Source organism: Haplochromis burtoni, unplaced genomic scaffold (assembly GCF_018398535.1).
Source record: "Haplochromis burtoni strain Fernald_Lab_line unplaced genomic scaffold, NCSU_Asbu1 Contig_68, whole genome shotgun sequence".
NCBI lineage: Eukaryota > Metazoa > Chordata > Actinopteri > Cichliformes > Cichlidae > Haplochromis > Haplochromis burtoni.
In genome coordinates this window covers 1,793,393-1,819,011 of record NW_024582429.1, presented here as the reverse complement: position 1 = coordinate 1,819,011, position 25,619 = coordinate 1,793,393, and the positions used below count along the sequence as shown (strand labels likewise).

Genomic DNA, 25,619 nt, shown 5'->3' with positions numbered 1-25,619 from the left:
CAGAGCAGGAGATATGAAGTGCAGTAAACAAACTCTCAAAAAAATATTTAACAGTGACGAAAAGAAAGGCGGAGAGAGACAGCGATAACGGGACAAACGAACGTCTCCCGAAAGCTAAGACGAGGAAAGATGACGAAGCGTACGCAGCACCTGTCGTCACTGTGACTTTGTGGGTTGAAGTGTTTTATGTATTTGAGGAGGACTGAGTTTGAAGTACAGTTTTTGAGGACACGGCTCTTTTGTGGTGCTACACACAAAAATGTTGTTGCTTGAATCTACCTGTGCTCCCACCAACTGCCACTAAATACCAAAGCTTAAAATGATTCTGGCAGTCTGGCAGTGCACTGGAGGCTAAATTGTGAAACCCTCAAAAGGGTTTCTTTTTAAATTTCTTTTTTTGTCTGAACATTTAAGAATTCAAAGGGATTCATTTTCAAGGCAAAGAAAACTGTCAGACACCACCAGCTGTTATCAATCAATTACTTTTCATTGCCTGAGGTATTAAAGAGGAGCCCTCCCAGCAGGAGTGATCTGGTTGAGTATGGGAGGCGTACAGGCCTGCCTGGAGGGAGCCATGACTGCCCTCTGCTGGTGTTTTAGGAGGACTGTAACTGAATTAACATGTCATAGTGTTCAGAGTTTCAGGAAGGATAATAAATGTTTGGCCTGACTATTGAAAATCATCAGGTTAATATTGAAACAGATTCTTTTCTACACAATCTGCAGAAGCTGTTCAAGTTAGAGAAACGGATCCCGTTTAATCGTTTTAAATCAGCACAGTTAGCACTGTGACTGCACCTGTTTTTATCCATTACACGGATGCCTTTTATCCAGTCTGCTTTTGTTTTATGTACGTTTTATGTTTGTGGTTGTCTTTAATTTATCTGAATTGCAGTTTGAGTGAATAGGTCGTTGTTTGCTATGAAGCAGTGGGATGTTTAAAAGCTTTGAGGTGGTTACCGAAAAACATGTGACCCTCCTTTTGTTTAAATTTTAAGATCTGGGAGCCATCAGGAGGAGGGTCAGGTGGTCCGAGTGATGCTATAATCTGTGAACACGGTTATTACACTGGGGTGCAGACTGTGGAAGAAGAGGTGGTTTCTGTCCTCCTTCCTGTATTTACTCTTGTTGCCTCTGACACATCTGACCAATAGCCACGTTAAATGTTCTCAGATGGTTTGTACCGAAGATTTTGGCTCACTTGGAGATTTTTTTTTTTTATTATTTTTTTGTATGAAAACAAATTAAACCACAGGAAAAACGACTTTACAAAAATCCCTGATTTGAACCTGAGCAAACAAAGTGTGTCTGTGTGAAAACAGCCTAAAACCTGTGAGGTGAGGCTAAAATCAAGGTTGGAGTCCAAGAAACTAATTTACCATCTTTTAAAAGGCGGGTTCACATCCCGCAGTCTGGTGTTTGTTGAACTCTTAGTTAAGCTGTGATTGGCGCTGTAAGGCGGACCATGTAGCTGCTGTTTGTCACTCCTCGTCCGATCTTTGTCCCTATGTCACTCACCTCATCATTGACACCTAATTGACGCTAATCTGCAGAGACTCTGTGGGCACGCGATGGCCTCAGTCCTCCACGGGGTTTCCCAGCTGCTGCTTGTAGTTTCCAGATGTTACCTTCCTCTGCTGCAGCTGTTTGCTGATTGTTTGTGTTTAGAAATGAGGAAAACAGGAAGTCACGCTTTCCTCCTGTCGTCCTCAGCAGGTCGAGAACAGCGACTCCACGTCCGAGTATTCAGACGACGACGAGGTCACGTGCCGGGGTCGATCGGAGCCGGAGACGAGGCCCATCTTGTCTGTTCGTGAGTGTCCCTCTCTTTAGAGAAATAGGAAAGAAGATGTAGTCTCACATCAAGACCACGCACTTAGTTCAGGTTTCTCTCTCATTGTAAGGTTTCACCTCTACAAATACGCTCGCCGAGGGCTTTATGTGCATGGCTTGCTTAGCACAGTTTACCTTTAAGCAATTGGGCAAAATTGCTCATTTTGCAGGAAGTGTTCACAAATGCACGTAGAATTCAGAAATGAAGAACTGTGAGACATCATCTTAATATATCACAAATTCATCGTGCTCCGGATCCAGGCTCTGAAGTCGAGGTGTGCCGGCTCAGGCTCCTCTTACTCATGTAGTTATCCAATCAGCAAGTCACATGACAGCAGTGCAGCTACAGACAAGTTAATATTCACATCAAACATTAGAGACACGGCATCTCAAGCAAGTGCTCCAATGACTGGCTAACGACATGAATTTTAGACTTTGTCATTTATCAAACAAAAATGTAAAAAATTGTCAGTTTTATGCGATTTTTATATTAAATATTTTTCAAATTTTCACAATTTGGCAAATGAAACGAGGTGGAACAGCCTCTGAGTATAATTATCATCATTTCTGGCATTTCCTGAGAAAAAGTCAAATTTGTTAAAATGCTTTAATGTGAATTCTTTAAATAAATGTAGTAAATTTGTAGCACATTTTAAATCAAGTGTAAAGACACTTGATTACATATATTATATATATGTATGTGTGTGCGTGTGTATATATTTTTTGATAGATAGATAGATATCTCAGTCTGGGCTTATCTGACTCCTAGCACGAGGTGTCTTTACTCCCGTCGTCTGCTTCCTGTCTTCACAGAGAGATCAGGGCAGGCCGATCATTTTGACATCATGGAGCGGGTTGAGATGGGTCAGATGGCCTCCATGTTCTTCAACAAAGGTAATAATCTTCTCGCCTCCAGCTCCTTCTTCACCTCCTCTCTCTGCCCATTATTCAGCCATTATTCAATTAACTTTCGACGTCGCCATCATTAGCCACGCGTAACATTTATATGGAGGAGTAGTGAGGGTTGTGTGGGATAATTCGGGAGAGATATTTTTTTTAATGTCCGGTGCTCACATTTACAAAAGGAAGACTGCTGGCAGTTTAATTGGATGTAATTATAAATGGAAAAACTGCCTCTGGTTTTAATTACCTGTTTGAGACCCTATCAAGGTTGTTAATCTCTCTGCCTTGCTTGTGGGTGGGTGAGTAGGTGAGTGAGGGTATAACCTGCACTTGTGGCAAATTCCTGAATGATTTGGGGGCTAATGAGTTCTCTGTGAAGTTTTGCTGTTGAATTAAAGGCAGAATCACCTTCAACCGGAGTCAGACAAAGCCTCGAGGCTCATATCGGAGCTCTCGTCTCCTCCTCTCCTCGTCTCCTTGCTCCTCTTGTCCGCTTGCATTAATCCAGCCAGCTCTTCTTCACTCGGCGCGGGTGCCTCCACAGTCTGCAGCGTCCCTGTTGTTGCAGGAGTAAAGGAACAGCAAAAGGTCGAAGCTCCGACAACATCGTTGCGCTGACACGCTCGGTCCTTCAGCGTTTCGGCAGCAGGTGGAGCACTTGGCACACGCTCAGTGTAACACATCCGCTCGGCTCATGTTCACACCCACACGTGTGAACGCACTCATGCATGCTGTCATGCAGCTCATGCTGTTAAAGCTGCAGTGCGCTCCGTACAGTCTGCTCGTCACTCACTCGCCTGTTCTGCTTGGTTAATGTGCTTAAAAGAAAGAAAAAAAAAAAACGAGGCTGGCTGACGACCTTTCCCACCACGAAACGACTCCATGCAGGTGAAACACGGGCAGCTATCGACTGGTAATAAGGAAATGAGTTTTCTCTCCTCGTCTCTCTCCCTCATGTGGTGAGAAGCAGCCCAGTCACTCTAATCACAAACGAATTAGCCCAACACGTGCTGGTCGAGGAACGAGACGGAGCTCTTTTCTCTGTCCCGATTACGCCGACCCGCTCAGCTTCTACCTGCTCACCACCCTCCTGTCCACTTCATCCACTTCTCGTCTGTTGCAGTCATGCAGTTTTAATAAGCAGGCACTGACTTCTTAATATTTGGGTCAATAAAAATTCAAACATTGTTTCTTGTAGACGTCTTAAAGGGCTTTAACCCTGCATTCTGTTTAATGGCCAGTAGGGAGCGACTCCTCTGGGTCACAAAGACATGAGAAAGCGTCCAAGCACACATCCAAGGTGTGCACATTGGCTGATAGCTTGTCCATCACAAGACTAACAGACAACAAAGCAACAAACCTGAATAAAGCATCGACTCCTTCAGTTTCTCCAATGAATTATCAGCTTTAAACATCCAGAGTACTGACGCTTGCTTCTGTTCCTCCACATCAAAGACATTAAATTGGTGCGTTTTATTGAACGGATGATATGTCCTGTTATACTCATGCTCAAATTTGCTTGTAGAAAAATATAGTTGGATTGTGGCATTTGTGGAGTGGGCCTCGATGTTTAAACGTTAATTTGGTTGCACTTTTTTTTTAACAGTGTGCATATAGAAATGTTTTTCATTAGAATCTCATGTTCACTCATGAAGTCACTCAAAGGTGCTGGAAAAATATACGAATATAAAAAATCCAAACTCCAACCCAGCGTGTGGTTCAGATAATCTTTCAGAATGAAGGTAAAACTTTACATTTAACACACTGAAAAACTGATGCTAATGGAGTCAGGTGGGGTTCACTGAAAAAGTGCAGCGCAGACTTTATTTATCAGCCAATATTCCCTGTTTGCTAATCTGTTGATGTCTGCATTTATAACAGCTGATAGATGAAAGTTTAAACTAAACTGAGCTGTGAGTGTTGACGATGCATCGTTAGGCCACCAAAAGGCAACCTGCAACTTCCCCACGGACAAAAACCAAATAAAAATCTGCACACAACAAAAGCTGGAGAAATGTCTTTAACTTTAATGTGTCTGAAATATTATATTCTATAATAATATCGTATTCTTAAATCACCAAATCGGTATCATAAATATAAAACCTTCTGAATGTTTGGCTCTTTGCAGCTGCAGGGACACTGCGCTGCTGCGTCGAGTTGTAGTAATAACTATTTATAAAGCACTTTCAAACAAAGTGCTGTACAGCTATCTGAAACTAAAAAGATGAATAAATAAAAGGGATGAATAGCAGTACAAGTAAAACACAATAAAAGTCAAAAATAGTAAGAATTTAAAAACTAAAAGGCAAAGAATTACGAAATGTGTCTTCACCTTAGTTTTAAAAACCTCCACAGAGCATGCCTGCCTAATATCTTGAGGGAGGTTGTTCCACAAGAACGGGACACGAAAAGAAAAAGCTCTCCAACTGTCTTTTTTCTGGCTCTGGCCAGAGTCCTGAGATCGTAGAGCACGGCATGGAACATAAAGGTGTAAGAGGTCGGAGAGGTATGAAGGTGCCAGTCCATTTAAAGCAGGGGTGGGCAACTCCAGGCCTTGAGGGCCGGTGTCCCTGCAGGTTTTAGATGTGTCCTTGAACCAACACAGCTGATTTAAATGGCTAAATCCTGCAGTTCCCCAGAGGCCTGGTAACGAACTAATCATGTGATTCAGGTGTGTTGACCCAGGGTGAGATCTAAAACCTGCAGGACACCGGCCCTCGGGGCCTGGAATTGCCCACCCCTGATTTTAAAGCGTTACAAGGGGTGGGTTTTGATAATCGATTTATCGATTAAAATCGATTCTGGCTTGGATAACGTGATATCGATTCATTAAAATCCTGAATCAATTTTTTAATATAAATTTATTTTGCCAGAAACGCCAGAATCTCTGGTTAAACCTCACAAAATTTCGAAAAAACCACCAAACAGGAACACAGATTCTGCACAAAGACGTAAACACAAAGCCGACGCATCAGAATCAGTGAGATGTCGCCTTTCTCACCCAACGGCACGGACACGGTCGGGGCTGAAAGCCGACAGCTCGCTGATTCTGATGCGTCGGCGGGTCGAGCTTTGTGTTCACGCCCTTTTTGCGCCGATTCTAAAGCTGTTAGTTTTAACTCTCTCCAAACATTGACCGAACTTCCACCACGATAAAATCACACTTCATGCACAGCTCTCTCCCTCCCTCCCTCCCTCCCTCCCTCTGCTGTTTTTTCCTTTTACTTACTTCCGGAATGAAAACCTAATTTTTTAAAATTATGCAAAATTCAAAACGCTGTGTCTGTAATAAAACCGATCGATTCGGGACCTTGTGAATCGAATCGATTCTAGAAATCAGTGACGATACCCAGCCCTAGTTACAATAATCAATACATGAAGACACAAATGCGTGTTCCCAGTTTCCTGAAAAAAGTAAACTAGACACAGCAGGCTGGACTGAGTGGTAGAAAAAACAAAAACTTAACCCCTGACTCCGATAGCAGACGTCTCTTTGCTCTAACCAGTCAGCATAACAGAAGGGAGAAAACTGTTGTGGGAAATGAAACATGAACTCGGTGTAATGGAGTCTAAACCCAGCTTAAAAGTCAAAATCTCATTCAAACAAACACATACAGCACTTTGATCGTAGACATACGTACACACTGATCACACCCTGGTTGCAGGTCAAGGCTTTCATCAAACCAAAGACCTTCGGATTATTTGGCAATGTGCTCTCTCTCGATCCACAAAAGGGGTCTACAAAGGGATCTTTCAGGCCCTTCAGCAGAACTATATGCTTTGTAAACTTCTTACATTCATAATAAAAAACTAAATAATACATTTGACGATAAGGAAAAGTCCCCAAAATCCTGATATGGGAATTGTTTATTGATGTGAGGAAATTCGGTGATGGAAAAGAGTTTGACAGGCTCATTCAGTGGCCACTGAACTTCACGTGACCTTCACGTGCTCAGGCTGATTCTAATTCATGCAAACACCTGAGGACTGATATAACTGTTAGGAAACACTCGTCACTGAGGTACACACATGGTGTGCTGAACAGTGTGTTTGTCTCTTGTCGTTTTATATGATTATAAATTAAATTTGAGTTGATTTTTTTGGGCCATAATAGATGAAAATAATCAGCAGATAATCTGATAATGAGGGAAAAATTGAGATGTCTTTATTTTTTGGTTCTGTATGTCAGTCGGTGTTTATACAGAATTTAGAGGGTTGTTTTCTAAAATTAAAAATGTAAATGAAACATAATCCCAGCCAGTCTATTTATAGTCTGTATGGAAATGTGTGGGCTGAGCAGTTTTGTTTCTTTGTAGAGGCGACAACTTAATCCAAACCAAGTCCAAAAACCCCCAACCCTAAGTTGTGAGGGATTATGGGCGTGAGGAGACAGATGTTGACATCTGACAGCCGGCAGTTGTCTTTTCTTGGAAAGCCGAGTAAAACAAAATGAGCTGAGGGCAGACTGCAGTCTTTACTGACAGGCGCATTCAGCACTCTTCATGCGTTATTAACAAGAATGGGTGCAAACAAACGCCTTCACGCTGTGCTAAAGTTACAGGACTTTAAAACAGTTTTATCACCGCCCTCAATTCTTCAAAGACCTGCAGGCATGATTGCACACTGTCTTCCTGTCCTGCGCTGTAACAGGCAATTAAAAAGCATCTCTCCTGCTGTTGAATAGGCACTCTTAGAGGGCATTCGACTTCCTCCTGGGCTGAAATTGACGTGACGGTGGCAGCAGCGGTAAAGCAGGCTTGGAATAAGGCCATGGATATCGTATCAGCCTGACCTGCAGCCACTGACAGGAATGTTGATGGAGGCAGGTTTATCTCCACCTCTGTGGAAAGGTGCTACTATAACCTTCACATTGACGATTTGAAAGTTGATTAGGAGACGACTTTGGCTAAAGTCACAAAGGCAGAGAGAGAGGGAGGCGAGCGGGAGTGCCATCCTCGCATCAGCGTCTCGTCCCGGCGTTTCATACTTTTGATATGATTTGCCGTTTGTCCACCGCTCTGCAAACAGAACGCTTGTTTCTTCAACGCAAGCCGTCCTTCCCCTGACATATGGAGGGCCGTGGACATGAATACTGATTTATCTGTCGTAACACAGACCTCTGTCTTTAATGAGAGCCAAACATGGGCACATCCATTTTTAATACTTGAGTGACTTTTACTTAAATGTCATACTTGTGCATGCAGAGCTCTGGCAAAATGAAAACCAGCAGGGCCCGAGCCACTGGGAAGATGAAGGGACACGTTTGCTCCAGCATGGCTCCTGATCTTTTTCTATAAGTCACACACACCTGTTTCCTGTAGCAGTTTTAGGATAATTTAATTTCAAAGTTTTGTTGTGATCACAAGTTCAGTCTCCTCCCTGAAGGCTTTACTTCTGTTGTATCCCCCCTTGTACTACTGAATGCTTTTGTCTTTGTAACTTGCAGTGCTTTCATCCATGTGATAAAGCAGTCCCCTTCCACGCAGATTCACAAGTAGGCAATACTTTTATTTTGCTAACTAGCTAGTGCCAGCACTTCCTGTCTTGTTGTCTTCATTGTCATTCAGCTGTCTCCTCCCGTGATCTGATGCTGTCCAGCCCTCTCGCTGCTGTTGCAATCTGTGAAACGGACAAACTACCGTCCATCGGTGCAAGAGCGAAAGACCGACTCGTGGAATCAGATTGATGGAAAGCCAAGTGTTTAATGTAATTCCTGGACATTACGACTTCTGTTACTGCAGAATATCCTAGTAGGCAATCATTTAGAAAACCACCTCGAGGTGAGAGTCAGCGTTTATGGCGTTGTGTTGATGCCACAGTTTGCAGGTGAAATGACCAAACAATGAAGCTTCTCGGGAATTTTGTCTCTTTGTGTTTGGACAAAAAAAATTATAAGTAAAACTTTTTTTGCATCACGTTTTACTTTATTGCAAAACATAATAATCAATGTGCATGTTGTTAGTGAGAACATTTCTTTTGTATTTTGTGCCATTTAAAATGCATTTAAGCATTTAGGATCCATTGATGTACACGGACTCATTATGGCAGTTACTGTTTTTGGTTATTGTGTCGCTGGTTACACGAGAATGACACAGCAACTGACTAACTTCTGCTCCGACTTAGAAGGGAGATATTCTCCAGATGTTAATCTGAGAGATAAGTGATTGTTTAGCGCTGGGATGTCAAACTCATTTCACATCGATGGCCACATACAGCTGGACGAGTGAAACTCCTCTTTCTGTGAGTGTAAAGACGGGTAACTACACATTCATCCCTGAAGTATACTAATATAAGATAAAGAAATGCAATTTCAGCAGCAAGTCTCAGTTTTTCTACATGATAAATATGTCAAGCCGTCCATCGGTTTGATTAGCGACTGTTTGTAGTTTGTGTTCATCAGAATTTCCCTTTGATAGAACTGGAATCTGAGGAGAGGGCGACTACTGAGGTCCGAATAAAAGTTAATATTCTCCTTCTTCCTTTTATTTCAGAGGTTTTCCATAAGATGACAGCTCATTTTCAGGCATCACAAAACCAAACTGCTTCACCTTAAAGAGCAGGCCACAGGTGGCTTAGTACTAGGACTTAAATGGTATTAAATCCCTCCAATGTCTCCTTGTAGTCTTAACTAAATGTGGTCTTTGTGCTGTTCTCTCAGTTCCTCCCGGGCAGGTTTTCATGTCTGCTGTCAGTCAGAGGAAATGTGCTGATGGATGGCGGCGGTGTTTCACAGCTACACGGAGTCCTCAGCTCCTACACGAAGGCCCATTTTGTAGCCCGCGTGCCTGCGGCTCGGAGTAATTGGGAAAAATTAGTTGCGGTGCAGCGAAGGCCTGCACGCCCGTGGTCATGTGGAGCGCTCGCCTTTCTATCATTTACCGACTGCAGCAGCAGAATACCCTGCTACCTGTTTCTCAATGATAAGTCTCATCCATGAGCAAATTATTAATGGCTGTCCAGTCTGAACCCGGACATTTTTAGGCCATCGTAATGCGAGGTGCTGACCACAGTGCTTCGTTAGTTTGCAGCAGACTCTGAACTTGGGACTGTGTGGAAATATCTGCCATTTAATTCCTGCACCTGTACTTTCTGTAGTATTAGAATATGAAGGCGCAGTGACCTTGGTGTGAAAGCCAGACTCAGTGCAGACAAAGCAAGCAGGTTAACGTCTAAGCTCACACCGTATTCCAGCAGCATGCAGAACCACATTTAGCAGCAATGATTTGAAGTAACAGCTTTCTATATGACTTCATCAGTCTGTCACATCCTTCTTCTTTACAGCGCTGCTTCAGGTCATAGAGGTTTGCAGCTTTGTGGAGCTCAGGTTGAGGTCTGGACTTTGGAAGACTGCACCTTTTATTCCTTTTCAGCTTTTCTGCTGTAGATTTGCTGCTGTGCTTGAGATCATTGTCCTGTTTTATGATCCAGTTTGGACCAAGCTTTAACACTTTGGTATACTGAGTAGTTTATGAGCGACTCAGTGGCTGCAAGGTGCTCTAACCATCACCTTTGTATGAGGTGTTGTTACTGATGTTCTGTGTTTGGTTTTCTCTGATTGTGGTGCTGTGCATTATCGTCAGTTGTCTCCAATTCGGTCTCATCTCTTTAAAGGACATTGTTCCAGAGGTCTTGCGGTTTGTCTGTACTTGTGCAGTCTTTTCTAATTGTGCTTTCATGAACTTTGACCTTTAACGTGCTAACTGAGGCCTGTGAAGTCTGAGATGCAGTTCTTGGGCTTTTTGCACGGTCAGATCTTTGGCTGCCAAAACTACAGCTTTTATAGAGGTTCTCACATTTACTGGTGATTAATTAATGAAGTGCATTTGATAGCAGCACCTGGCTGCTGCTCCCCTTTTAATTGCAGTAAGGGTGTTCTTTGTGCAGGCCTTTGTAGTCCTGTTTATGTTTCATGGGTCTGCGTCTTTGTTCTTAACAGAACGAGCCGTTCACCATGACATATGTGGTACATATGCTGTTAAAATGTAATGGGTATGTTCCATTTTGACACAGTATTGACCACATGATTAATTGTTTCATTTTCTTATAATGATAATAACCAGCACACTCTAATAGAGTCTGGGCTAAATTAGACTCGGATTACTCTTTTAGGGCTCCAGACTCTAATGTTGCATTCTGACGGTTGTGAGTCAGCTGACAGCTTTAATTACAACGAGATGAATGGTTGTTTATTAGGCTGCCACTTCCTCGTGTTTTCAACTTCTGTCACTGCTTAATTTAACTGTTTGATGGGCACCCTCAGCCATAAAAGAAGCAGTGTAGCCCTTAAAGCCGTAAATCTGTCAACTTTTATTTCTTTTTAATCAACTGTATGCTCTAATTTCCTTGGCAGTAATGAATTAGCTGAGGGGTCCGGTTGGACGGTCGAAACCCCTTCTAAGAATTCAAGAGGATGATGGATGTGTGGGGCACCGTGTTGATGTGTCTGCTGGTGAAAGCTCTCGATCTTGGCTGCATGGCGAGAGGAGGACAGATGGTTAAAGAACTTGTAAAGAGTAAAGGCTGATGAGGAAAATTCCCTTCATGGAGCGATTAGTTTTTTTTAAATTAACGCTATTAATATATTTCATTGAACCAGTAAGACGTGCTTATGCTGTGCAGGCCGCTGTCCCAGAAAAAGGATGGAGGGATGTAATGAGCAGAGGTGTAGATGAGAGTACATTTTAATAGAGATGGCAAAGTTTCACACTCGTGGCCCGTCGCTCATATTTCATGATGAAATGTTGAGACGGACGCTAAAAATGAAAAATGCGTCTCCTTGTCACTTATTGATCTCGTGTTACTTTGTTTTTATTCACGTGGAGAAACCAGCCGTGCTTTGGTGATCTGTAAAGATTGTCTGCGTCACACAAACGTAATTACCAAATTATAAGCTTTAATGGGGAGCGGTACGTACACACAGGAGTGACCCACACCAGGCTGTGATGGCTCTGTCCCCGTGTCTGCCGCCTGCCTGCTAATCCCTGATGGTGGAGTTGCCATCTGCACTCAGTTTGGATCCAAGTTGTCCTTAAACACCTCACCGAGCCTGGAAACCAACCGTCCATCAACGCACTACCCTTCTATGTGAAACTCTGAAAAAGACTCCTGTCCTCAAACATAAATATCCCATCATGTAGACTGTATATTTATGGCAGTTTTGAGTATCCTTAGTTGTAGGTAGTTTCCACAGTGCATGGATGTCATACTGGTCCGTTGTTGTGAAAGGAGAGCTGACCATGAAAGCAGAGTTGTTGATTTACAGCTCAGTCTCCATCCACTTTGGTGAGGGAAAGAATGAGATGCTGATACAAGAGGTGGAACTGAGCTTCCTTTGAAGGATGTCTCATCTTAGCGAGAGGGTGAGGAGCTCGGTCCTTTAGGAGCAGCTCAGAGTTTCGAGGAGTCAGTTGACCATGATGCCTGCTGGGTTCTTCCTAGGTGAGGTGTTCTTGCTGGGGGAGGCCCCGGTGCAGACCCAGGAGATAAGATCTCTTGGCTGACAGGGAATGCCTTAGTGCAGGGGTGTCCAACTACAGCCCTCAATGGCCGGTGTCCTGCACGTTTTAGACGTGCCCTTGATCCAACGCAGCTGATTTAAATGGCTAAATGACCTCCTCAGCATGTGTTGAAGTTCTGCAGAGGCCTGGTAATGAACTAATTATTTGATTCAGGTGTGACTCTTGGTGAGATCTTAAACCTGCAGGACAACGGTCTTTGAGGCCTGGAGTTTCCCACCCTTGCCTTAGTGTCTCCTGGTAGAGCTGGAGAAGTTGGGCAGGGGGGAGGTCTTGACACTCTGTTTAAACCACTGCCCCCTGACCCAAACTTGGACATGGACGGATGTCTTGTAGTGAGACTCTGGACCCAGATTGAAGGATCAAATTTGAATTAATCCTCATTTCATTCTGAGACTACAAGACGAGACCAAGATAAGGTCCTTTGATTGGGTTGACCAAACCATTTGTCAGAATTTGGTCATGCCTAACGTCCGTAGCTTTTCTCAGCACTGAGTACAATGCATCCCTGACTCACTAATATATTAATGTCTTTGTTTTTGTCTTTCAGTTGGCGTCAATATGTTCTACATCTGCATCATAGTCTATCTTTATGGAGACCTGGCCATCTACGCAGCAGCTGTGCCGATATCGCTGATGGAAGTTGCCTGGTAGGATTATTTTTGGATTTATTTCGAAATAACGAGATTATATTAGAAGTAGACCTACTCTGCTTGTCCTTAGCCATGATTAATATAGAGACTAATGTTTCCAACCATAGAGGTCAGTGTATGTACAGGTAATCTCTTCTCACTTTGGTGATTTCATTCCGGTCAGACTCATAAATACTCAGGAGCTTCTACTCGCTGGACTTCATAGAGCCAGTTCATAGGAGGTGCTTGTGAAGTTGTACAGAATTAATTAACATTAAGCAACAAGGCCCCTCTCTGCTCCAAGCCCCATTTTGCTTTGAGACATGAAGTGAGGCGCTCCAAAGCATTTTCCTGGGAGCAGCCTCCTGTTTTTGTGAACACGTGGAAATTTCTGTTGTGGTTTAACTTCACGTCTAATTTGTTCCTATTGTTTGGAAACGGGTGCTGCTGTAGAATCTTATCGGGACTATTGATAAGTATTAGTCTCAGTTCTTTTATGGGTATTGACTTTGTAACAAAAATGAAAGGGCATAAATACTCAGTTTAATATTGTATTATTGAAACTGTATTAATTTATTTACACAGATTAATTTGGACAGTAGTGTAGGAGCCAGTGTAATAAATATTTAGCTATTTTGCTGAAATTACTCCTTCATTAAACATTATTTTGCAAAAACCGTTTGTTCCACTTTGAGTGCAGAAACCCCGCCCACCTGGCATTCAGAACATTTCTTTGAGGGGCAGCCAATCACAAAGTTGACTAATAGAAGGTGCAGCCTTAAAGGGGGTGGGGCTAAAGTGGCAAAGCTGCTCAAGTAGAGTCCAAGCTTAAAAATACGAAGCTGAAAATTAGGGATTACTTGTGATATTCTTCATGAAAAGTATTCATAACCTTTGTGCTTTTACTTTTGGCACAATGAAGCACGCCCGTCTTCTCATTGGCTCCTCTGTCCTTTCTCTTTAGTCCTGTTGTGACCTGCTGAACCCGAGATTAAGACAATAAAGCCTCGCTCTCACTTTTAGGCCTGCTCACCTCATACCGGTGCTGCTGGCGACGGAGTCGTGTTGATTTGCTTCCAGAAAGGTTTTTATTGCGAGTGTCTGGGTGAAAATGAGGTATTTCATATATAGTTATAGTGGACTCAGCCCTTCAGAGCCCAGATCACAGAAATAGTCATTCTGCCTTCAGTGTTTTGTTTTATTATTTGTGGATTGTGACAGTTTCTGACAGTGATGTTTTTAATAGTTTCAGGCAGTTTCAAAGGAGTTTTAAGGAAGCTATAATGCACAGTCCTTTATTAACTGATTTATTTCAGTGTTTTCTTGTGAGTTCGGTGTTTGAGGTCACCTTAAACTCATTTTCATCTCAGTAAGATTAAAAGTGTCTTAATCTCCTCTTTCCAAAGAAGAAGCCTCCACCTCGCGTGTCATTTAACAGCTGTGCTCTATTCTCAGCTATTAATGGGGGAACAATCCAACCCTTGGTAAACATTCAGGCTTTTAGAGAGGGGCCAAAAAGGGCCACTGTAGAGGAAACAGGTGTGGTGGCTTTAAAACACAAGCCAAAATAGAAGCAGAAGCAAAAACATGCTACATGTGCTTGAAGGGGACCTGTGGTTCTCATTTTCAGCTCCATGTCTTTGTTCTTTGACTCTGCTAGGGTAGCTTTGCATGATTTCCTGTTCAAAATGTTCCTTGTTTCTCTTAAACTGGGCCTTGGTGCAGCGCCTCCGTTCATCTGTCTGAAAAAGTCGTTCTTTCTCGCTTTAAGTTCATGGCTTCTCCTCGTGACCATATAAGGGATGCCCCCCCCTCGTATTTAATGTGTCCTTTCCTCTTCTAATTGGTGTTATGACAAAACTGACCTCTCCATCCTGTCCAGGGGTGTGGCATGCTGATGCTGTCTCATTGTATTAAATTCTCCTCACTCTGGTGCCAACCTTGCTAACCTTCCAGCTAGAACAAATGTGAGCTGTAACTGAGACTTCAGAGGCAGTTTGCCTCGCCTGAAGGCACAAACTGGAGACCTCCGAGTAACACTGACAGAACTAGATGATTTTCCTAACGTTTGCTATGTTACGCAACAATGACAGGCTTAGTGATCGCTCTTAAGCGATACGCTCTAAAGCTTTTCCTTCAGTGGAAATCTTCGTCTGTGTAAACACAGACATTTTAAATTAAACCTTTGATAAAAGTTTGTACGTCAGAGTTAGAGCTGCAGCGACAGTTTGTTTGTTTCACACAGCCGACAGGTGACGGGGTTTAACATGAAGCTCTTTTTTTGTGATTGCCTGCAGTGGAAACCACTCCTGCAGCGCTGGAAGTGTCAAGTACAACGACACAGATCCGTGCTGGGGCTCTGTCACGAGGAAAGATGCGTACAGGGTGTTTCTGGTAAGTGTTTATTTATTCAATTTTTTAACCTACTTTTATCAGTTTCCAGCTAACGGTCACTTTTCAAGCCTCAGGAAGTGGAACTTAGCCCAGTTCTGCAGCCACAGTCAGTTGACCTCAAAATGTTAGGACTAAGGCCAAACTGTGGTGAGCTGGCAGACTGTAGCTGCTCTGACAAATCCCTCCAACATCCAACTAACCAGTGCAAGCTACCAACTAAAGATTCATTTATAGTGTTTTTTGTTCGGGACACACCAAAAAGGTGTGACAGTTTAAAGCCACGCCTGTATTCATAGCAGCTGAAAGTATCCTCTGGATCAGTGGACATGCAGTACTTTGTTCTTTTGGTTTGTCTTCTGGCTGAAATGTGCACAGAAGTGGACAGCTTTCACATTTCTCTGTGTGACTCCTGTGCGGTTTTTGCAAATATTAAACATGTTTTTAAGAATCTAATTGAGAAAGTTGGCAACAACAGAATACATCTTGCTGTGTTGGTTCAACCTAACCAGGCTTTTCAATTTGGTTTCAAAGTGTTATTGTCAATTCCTGTGGGCGTAGCTCAAATTGCTCTCCGATGCATTCATCGGAGTATGAATGTGTGTGAATGTCAGTTAGAAAGCACCTAGGAAAAATGTGCTTGTGTGAATGGGTGAATGCACAAGTTGTGTAAAGCGCTTTGAGTGCTCAGAAGAGTAGAAAAGCGCTATATAAGAACCAGTCCATTTACCATTTACCAGTCCCTGTACAACTGTGCAATTCTTCCACTGATGTCCACAACAGATGGCAAACAGCAAAATCCACATATAAAACAGATAAATGGAATAAATTATAATTAAAAACGGTTATAAAATCACATATGTGCAAAAAATAGAACTATAGAAATAAAATGAAAGAATCTGACCTCCCATGAGTTATGTGCATATTGTGGAAAGTTTGGAGTACTTGATCAGCTGTATGTGCAGTAGACAGCTGTGAGTGTGCAAAGTGAGAAATGCAGACAGTAGCAGATGAAAGTAGGCCAAGATTAACTTCTGTTTAATGGCAGCAGGAAGAAAGAGTTCTTTAGTCTGCAGATCTTAGATTTCACACTTTCATACCTCCACACGAGGGTAGAAGTGTGAACAGTCCATGTTGGAGGAGGGTCTTTGATGATGGAGGCAGCTGTCCTGTGGTCAGGCTTTCTGCTTCAGGCTGTAACATAAAAAGCAGATACTTGACTCTTCCTTTGCACAAAATGCATGCCGCTTGTTTCAGTCATAGAAAAAAGAGACCCAGAGCAAATCAAGAGAACAATGTTTGCAGAAAATCAGCAATCTTCTGAATTCATGGATTAATATGTATTATTTTACCACTCAGGACTTTCTCAGGGCTGGTTTGTGTCTCATTTATTTACACAGGACAGGCTAGTGAGTGCGTTCAGGTCTGTCTCATACCCTAATGAAGGAGATGTGGAAATCAATTTGTGGCCAGATCAAAGCGAAATTAATTTTATGGATTGAATATTCTTGGAAAATGGTCTAAAGATTAACTGATCCATTTTCTAATTGCTGCAGCTTTTTATCAGTAAACATAAAAATATATTTATGGATTTTCTGCATCACATGCAATGTGTTGCATATAGTTTGCATTTCCTACACAACTTTGTTTATTCATTAACTCTTTATTACAATAATATGTGACAATTGTGTATTTCCTGTGGAGTTAAAACTGCAGCTCTGGACATTTGAGATACTAACAAGCCCCAAATTTCCTGCTAACCCCTTAGTTCATGGTACCCTCAGGTTCTGTTCAGCTCGATGTGTCTCAGTCAAGTCGCATTTACAAACAGCATGACCGTGGTTAAGTGTGGGAACCACATGCGAGGAAAAACAGGTGTCAGTGAGAGTTTGTGGACTTTGTTGTTTGTTTCCAGCATAAAAAGCAAAGACAGTACAAGAGGTTTGAATAGAAACGGTTTGTTCAGCAGTGCAAGTACAGCATGTTTTCCAGGGAACAGTTTTCCACAGTGATGACTTCACTGGGCACCGGATAAAAATATTCTTTTGGCCCAAGCAGCCCATGTTCGTACACCCTGCATGGATATTTTTATCTCCCATAAGAACAAGGCGTAATGTGCCCAGCCTCCATTTCTGTCAGACTCTGATCTTAACAACATTTTCTGTTCTCTTCTTCACTCAAACTTCCCCCGACACCCTACACACCCCCACCTCGGCTGCCCACAGGAAGTGTTTTGTGTCCTTGAAGTCTTAACTGTGATTTCCACTCGAGCTTTAACTTTGCACTGAGACAGTGATCGATGTGCTGATCTTCTCCTGAATAATTTCGGAGCCTCGCCTCTCTCCTCTCTCTCTCGCTCTTCGTCCAGTCCTTGCTTATATTTAACAGAATGAGCAGACAAAATAATTTCCTAATAAATGAACTTTTCTCTCCTTTGTCTCCTTTGGGGTGAAGCTTCTTATTATATAAAACTAATTTAAATAATGCTGACTTGTGATCTCCGGACTTTTCGTTTACAGTTGCAGTTTTGCAGACTAATTTAACAGTTTCGTTAGAATCAATCATGATTATGTGAGACAAGAAAAAAAGATTTTTATGGCTAAGTAATAACAGAAATATGTATATAAATATATGAGACTCTCATTAACTAATAACAGCTACTATGCGGTTTTGTCCGTTCCTTTGAAATGCTTGAAAAGAAAACCGTGCTGTCTGTGGACGTATTTCAAACTTGCAACAATGGAGTATTGTTTAGGAAAGGCGTGAAACATGCTGTCCAACCACCAAACCAAACTAAACCAAACTAACCGTGCAAGCAGTTGTTTCCAAGCCAGCTGAGAGATACAATCTCTCCAGCAGTGCTGTGTATGTCGAGGTCCCGCCGCAGTTGGAAAGTGCTCAGCTAGGTGGTGTTCAGGAGGTTTCATCCTCGGATGCCAAAAGCCGTCCACTTGGCTCTTTTGTGGGAGTGGCAGCTTTATCCTGAGCTCCTCTTATCTCTAAGACTGAGCCCAGCCAACCTTCAGAGGGAGCCCGTTTCTGCCACATTTTATCCGCCAACCTATAATTTGGTCACTGCACACAGCTTGTGGCCGTTGTTGAGGGTTGAGACATAGATTTTTTTAATACTTAACACATTCACTTTCATGCTCAGGTGTCTCTTTACCGAAGTAGGACGTTACAGCGTCCACACCCCTGTAGACAATGACTGCAGATGCTGCGTCTGTCAGTCTCCCGCTCTGCTCTCACCCCACCTGTGACGAGGACTCTTCCACCTGGGGCAGCACTTCATTCCCAACCCCGAGCGGGCCCTCCGCCCTTTTCCAGACCCGTAGCTTCAAACTCAGAGGTGCTAATTCATAATCCAAGCCACTTCACACTTGGCTGCAAACCATCTCAGTGCGAGCTCGAGGTCACCGCCCGATGAAGACAAAATCGGTTACAGCGCTTTGAACTGACATCAGGGTTTTTACAGCGAAAGAGTAGATTTAACTTTTAACGTTTATTTCTATCAAAATTTAATTTGAAGTGGCAATAAAGTTTCACGTAATTATACCTGCCAATGCCGCGTGCGTGCGTGCAGGCATGCATGGGATTATGTGAATAAGTCTTGTATAGCAAAAAGTTGCACTTTGAAGAAATGAAGAAGAACAGAGAACTGTATATAAATCTATGTAATGACACAAATGTAATTCATTGTTCATTACACTGATCTAAATGAGTTAAAGTTAAACCCCATCACGTTCGATTTTTCACTGTGTTAATAACTAGAAATAATATGATCTTTATCATAATCAGCTTACAGCTGACAAGTAATAATTTGTTACATTTTTATTTGTTTTTTATTAGGAATATAATCTTAACAGTATTTTTGTCCACCAGATCTTTCTTTCATATCTTCAATAAGTCATAATTCTGTTAGAGGGGATAAAACACTCCTGTGGTCGGCTGGCCTGCGTCTTCACTGGGGTCTGTGTGGGGTCAGAGGCTCTAGCCTAAAGTTACAACCCAGACCGATGACTCTAAATAATTGACTCTTTCTTATCAGCTCTTCTTTTGCCTGCAGGGGAACCATCAAAGCCAGCCCCACACAGAACCAGAAGTCTTTTTCAGTGTTGCATTGGGAGCTCAGTTGCCCTTCTTCTTCCATTGTGTTGAACTGGGAGTTTATTTCTGGGACCCACCACTTTCACTCAGTTGCAAAGTTTAGGACAGGTCGCCCAGGAAGCCATGCTCAAAATTGCTATCTGAAAGGCCGAGCTTTATGATAAATATACATGTCTCACCTTTATTCATCGGTAGAAATATCCTCTTCCAGCTGTATGTTTTTTAAAAAGCATTTCCAATCCGCCTGCACACATCCACCCTAATGGGGCACACTTTTTTTTAATCTACTTTTTTAGAGGACAGATATTCTCTTAAATTGAAACTGGCATTAAACGACACACCTCAAAATACCAAAGCTGTGCATTTGAATGAATCTTTCTGTAACCTTGATGTTTTAAAGATAATACTTAACTAAAGCCAAACCAGCTTCAAGGACGTTCTCGTCTCAGACTCTTAAAGGAGCCCTGTTCTGCTCATTTCCACTGCCACATTTGTACCTTTGGAGCTTGAGTGGCTTTGTACGATTCACCGCTCAAAGCATTTCTTTTTAAAAAATTCTTAATACCACAGGCCCTGCAGCTGATCCGCTGAGTGAAACGAGCCGTTTTAGGTCCCGTTACTCTACCTCGAAGCTAACCGTCTCCTGATTGGCTGAAGTGATATTGATACTGGTCCCACTGACATCTTAGAAAACGGATAATAGAAAAGCTGGTAGGACTTTATTATACAACCTCTGACTAAGAGCGTAACTGCCTCGTAAATAGGGATGGGTATCGTTTAGGTTTTATCCGATACCGGTGCCAAATCGGTACTTTTGAAACGGTGCCGGTGCTCAAACGGTGCTCAAACCGGTGCTTAAAGAATGGAGAACACAAAATTGGTCCAAAAACCTCTCATGTTCAGCTGGTTTTTTGTAAAAAGATAACAATGTTAGCCTTTTCTGCAGCTATGGGGCATATATGGTATCACTCTTGGCTGGAAGCAGTGCTTAAACAATGGAAAAAACACAAACTTTGTCCAAACCTCTCATGTTTAACTGTTTTCCACTTTTTCTTTGGTCATTTTAGCCTTTTTGGCCAGGGTGAAGGGAGTATCTGCCATCAAACAAGAAGACAGCCGCATGTAGCTATGATGATGTTTGCTAGTTCACCTTACATGCATTAATGTAATAACGTGGTTAGCCTACTCAACGTAAATTACACACGAACAACATTAAGCTACTCACGCAGAGAAGAACGGCTGCTGCTGCATCATCATCCTCATCATTTCTGCTACACTGGCAGGGCTAGGGGCCAGGACTCTCCTCTTCGGGTTTTTGGGGGATTTGCTAACTCCGGGTCGATAACAGGCAACCCACGCACAGTAGATGGCTCGGTGTGAGGTCTCGCAGCAAGCTATCATACGGCGCATTTCTGGGCTTTTAAAAAAAAACGCTATGCGTCGCCAGGTGTTTCATCGGATTCGAGGTGTTACCTCCTTTGACAGTATCACAGTATCAGCTTAAAGCACTTGTTGCTGCTGAGTTTGCATCTTTTGCTGTGAAGTACAGCCAGACTTTTCGCCTTGGGCATTTTTAATCTGTAGCTCTGCTCTAAAAGAACGTACGTACCTGGCCCCGCCTACTATCCTCGGAAACGTAAAATGATTGGCTAGAAGTGTATCACAGCTCAGGAAAAAAAGCACCGAAATGTGCGCTGCTTTTCGGTCTGGTTACTACCGTTTATGTCAGAACCGGTGCCATCATGGCACCGGATACCGGTACCCATCCCTACTCGTAAATAAATGGAATTTCAATGTATAATTTGATTACATTGACTTACAAACAATATTTTCCAGTATTATATCTATGTACAGTGTAAGATGGAGAAACATTGTTTGTTTTTCTGCAAAGTTACCAGGACTTTAAGCACTACTTAAATTACTTATATAATTTTCATAGTTTACTTTTGTTTTCACATTTACTTAAAAATTAATTATTTCTTCTTTCCTGTATAATACCTTAAGTTTTGCAATACATAAAAAATTATGTATTCCTTAAAGTTACTTATAATATAATTACAGTATAATTATTTCTTTGTTGTAATGTACCATTACGTGTTTCTGTCTGAAGCGTTACACATTATTTGAAATGACTTAAAATAACTGTAACAAAGAAATATTGGGAAAAAACAACAGTTCTGATCTTTTGTTCCACTGCACGATATACAGGATTAGACAGAAACAGGATAAAATGGTCATCATGTACTTAAAGCAGCATAAACAGGATAAAGAGCGCTTCAGGAGCTGCATTTACGAGATTCATATTATTTTGCTCTTTGCAGGTAATGCATGAAAACAAAACCAACTAACTCCAAGGTACTTTCTGTTAAATAACATTTATAATGTGTTTATTCTCATTTCATGGTCACATTTAACCTGAGAATGTAATAAGTGCTTTGCACAGTTATAAGTGTGCTCGTTTTGAATTTGGATTTAAACTCAAGTTTAACAAATCTTCATTTTTTCTTTTTTTTGGCTGCTTGCCACAGCCTATCATCGGCCTCCATCTCACCCTATCTCTGTCATCTTCTGTCACACCAACCACCTGCTTTTCTTCCTCCACCACATCCATGCCTGGCAGCTCCAGCTTCACCATCCTTTGCCCAATATATCAGCTCTCCCTCTGCACTGTCCATCCCTGCCTGAGCTGTCCCTCTGATATACGCATTTCTAATCATGTCCCTCCTGGAAATTTGACAAACATTGTCTGCTAAAAGGACAATGCTTTCTGACATGTGTGTTTGTTAACACCCTTCTAGACTACTAAACCGTGTCCACGTTTTAAGGCTTCCATTGTTAGCACATCAGCAGTGGGACGCTCGAGTCGATGAACACAAAGTCGAAGGTTATTATAATAATAATAATATTACTCCATGTCAGGAGAATAAAGACATTTGAATTATTTAAAAGGGAGTTACATTAAGTAATATTCAGGAATCTGACTATTAGATGTGTAATTTTACCGGTTGATTAATAGACTTTACTCCATCTTATCTTTGCGACCAGTTTAGCAGCTGGGCTTCTAACGTCACTTCACTTTGTTCGGTTTGTTCGGCCGCGTCTCGTCTGCCCGGCGCTGCATTGTTAGATTTTTATGTGTGAATCTGTTGAGCAGTTTTGGCAGATTTTTTCCCCCAGACGGACAGTCTGCAGCACTCGGGGTGCTTTGTTCGCAGCGGACAACAGATTGTGGGTTATTTTTAGGTTTGACAGCAGCTGTCCCCGTGCAGATGATTAGACCTTTACCAGCAGCGCTGTAGAGATGAGCAGGGATGAGAAAAACATTAAGGATGACACCTGTTTTGATCCGGGTTTTTGAGCTTTGGCAGCGTTTGTGATCAAACGGGTCAGAATTTAACCTGTTTGATTCAGAGTTCCTTTCTTTCTTCCCCCCTGGAGTTTCAGGCCCTATGGTTTGTTTTTAGCGCCTCACCTTAGGCCTGCTCTCCAACCATCTGTCAGTCACCCAAACAAGAGTGACAGGCTTGACACCGACGCCTCTTCTCCCCACAGGGAGATGATGGGTGATGCTTGTCGAGTGCACAGAGTTAAATTAGCTGCACGCTGCCTGTGATCTTGCATTGTCATATTTAGTTTCACTCAGCCACAAGCCACTTAAGTGTGATGTGAATATTTTATTGTGCATTAACCTCTCATTTTAATGAAGAATTCACAAAGAGACAGAATAATTACTTCACAATAATAAGGCCTAAAAGCAGCCGGGTTGATAATTCATCAGGTCACATCTTTTCCTTAATCAGCATCGGCTTCGCGCATCAGCACTATCAGCTGTGGGTGTGACGTGATCTTCAACTTCTGAAAGCTCTTACAAAGATCTGTTGACTGAGATCTGCTCTCCTGCTGATTGATTCTCATGTTCACCACCCAAATGGATAAATGGATGGCTGAATGCGTTATTTTCTTTTTCCCCTTCCTGGCAGTATTTGTTGGCTCCAGGGTGTGAAGGGGAGACAATAGAGGCCATTGCATAACAGAGTTGATCACAGTGTTGATCCTGGCCCTTTACACAGCTTTGATTGAAAAGATTAAGCGGCCGTGAAAGAGCCGGGTGTTTCTGGCTTTTTGCTTGAGCTCCAGCAGAGATTCCCGAGACCTCGATTAAACTTCTCTGTCCTTGATTGTCCCCAGATAAGTTTTCTTTTTGAATTTCACCACAGGGTCTGTGTCACACTGACTAGCCAAGCAGTGGTTGGTACACCCCACCCTGCTGGACGGCCAGTACATTTTAAATGGCTGATTTATTGTTCTCCCAGTATGTGGGAAGTGATGGAAAATCGATGCCGTATATGAGCTCAGAGGCAGTTTATGCTTGCGCTGCATTGTTCACGGCTTATCGTCATGCAGATATTTCAATTACACTGCGTGACTATTAAGCCACGCACAGTTTCATGTGTTGAAATAAAGTTAATTTTAACTCGCCTGTCCCCCACAGCTTCAGAAATGACCCAACCTGCCACTTAACTCAATACAGACCTGATTGATTAATTAACTGACTAATAAAGATTTATTCTAAGAGGAGTTTCAGTGACCTTGAGTGCTGTTCCCCTTGAAGGCCGCGCACCTTGTTGTTACTGCAGTACTTTAGCCTGTTAGGGCCTGAAACAAGCCATTTATCCGTAACTTTTACTAGAGAGCTTTGCATGATTCACACTTCAAAATAATCCCTCTCTATACATGGCCTTGGTCTAGCCCCTCAGTTCATCTTCTCTCTGAAACAAGATGTTTCCTTCATCCTGCCTTTAAGCCGTGGCTTCTTTTTCTATCACGCAATTATTCACAAAAAAAAATAAAGTCAGCTGCTCCACACCCGTCTCTATTTTATTTAGAATTAATTGTGAATCCACTTCAAGTTATAGTGAAATAAAGGACAGCACTGGTTTATCATATGACTCTTAATTATTGCTTTTAGAGAAATTATATTCTTCATATTCAAACTTGGTGAGTTTTACTTTGTCTGCATAGATACAGTTAATGACAGGCTCTCTATTAGTAATCTCAATCTAATCGAGCTGCACTGAACTGTGAATGAGTGTGAGCTTTCACGGAGAGGTGGAAATGCACTGTAGCAAGCAGTGTAGTGAAAAAAGCTAAATTGGTTTTATTCCAGCGATCTTGTTTTCATAATTGTTCAAAGCACAATTCTGAAATTAAATAATAATGCTGTTAATCAAAGGAAAAACTGGTTGGTTTTGGTAGTACAAACTACAGAAAATGGTGACAAGGCCAACAAACTACTGGAAACAAATATAACCAACAACAGTATCTTATGTGTGGGAATAACTTGGAATAACGTCATTAAAAAACCCCCAAAAAAGTTTCACTCTTTTCCCTGTTGCTCTCTGATGCACTAAAGGACTCTATGCAGTGCGGGGGGTGGGGACACCTGACTATCTGGTCTGGAATTATGACGTCATTAGCTGCTTCCAGGTCAAACGAACACTGCGCCATCACTGAGAGTTACAAACTGTCTAAATTCTTTCATCTGTAATAAAATGATCAGCATTCTGCTCTACCAGGTGTAACAGTGAAGTTTAACATCCAGGTAGGGCTGTGCAATATGACCAAAATCTCATATCCCGATATAAGACATCTATCGTCCTGATAACGATACAAATCACAAAAATGTAACATTTTTCTGTAAATTCTGTGAATCTCAGGCAGCTCGTCTTGCAGGAAGTGTTACCAGCTGCGCGTCATGTAGCTGGAGTCGAGTGTTTTAACCGATGCATGAAACTACACATCTGTAGACATAAGTTGTAACGGCGCCGTTTTCTTTGTATTTATTACACGGCGTGCTGCGGGGAAAAGCCTGTTCTAACGTTGGAGTCTAAGGTTTATTTTTTAGCACCTGGCGGCTCTTTTTTGCTTCTCATCCGTAAATACTCTGAATCACGCAAAAGAGTATGCAGTTTATTTTGAAAAGCCTCAACAGGATCTTGAGCTTTATTCTGAAAGGTTTATGTGGAACATAAACAAGTGGACACGCGATGGTGTTACCGTCGTTGTTGCTAACGGCAACGCATAAAAACAGGCGGTTGTCCATCCATAGTGTGGTTATATTACATATAAGAGAAAGAGAGAACTTTAAGAAATGAATACAGCCACTACAGTGACATCAAAACCATGAACAAATATTGCCGTAAATAGTTTATTTTGCGACACCACGAAACAAACATAG

At 42.2% G+C, this 25,619-nt stretch overlaps 1 protein-coding gene across 2 annotated transcripts in view; it reads left to right on the top strand.

Moving 5' to 3' along the window:
- tmem104 (transmembrane protein 104) overlaps window positions 1-25,619 on the top strand; it is a 72,233-nt gene that overhangs the window by 8,974 nt on the left and 37,640 nt on the right. Inside the window, exons 5-8 of one of the 2 annotated variants that reach the window (XM_014334176.2) lie at window positions 1,717-1,813; window positions 2,647-2,727; window positions 12,802-12,901; window positions 15,181-15,277. In XM_014334176.2, coding sequence (XP_014189662.1) covers window positions 1,717-1,813; window positions 2,647-2,727; window positions 12,802-12,901; window positions 15,181-15,277 — 375 coding nt within the window. Of the gene's footprint in view, window positions 1-1,713; window positions 1,814-2,646; window positions 2,728-12,801; window positions 12,902-15,180; window positions 15,278-25,619 lie in introns of both variants that reach the window. The other variant, XM_005924160.3, reaches the window with a different exon arrangement.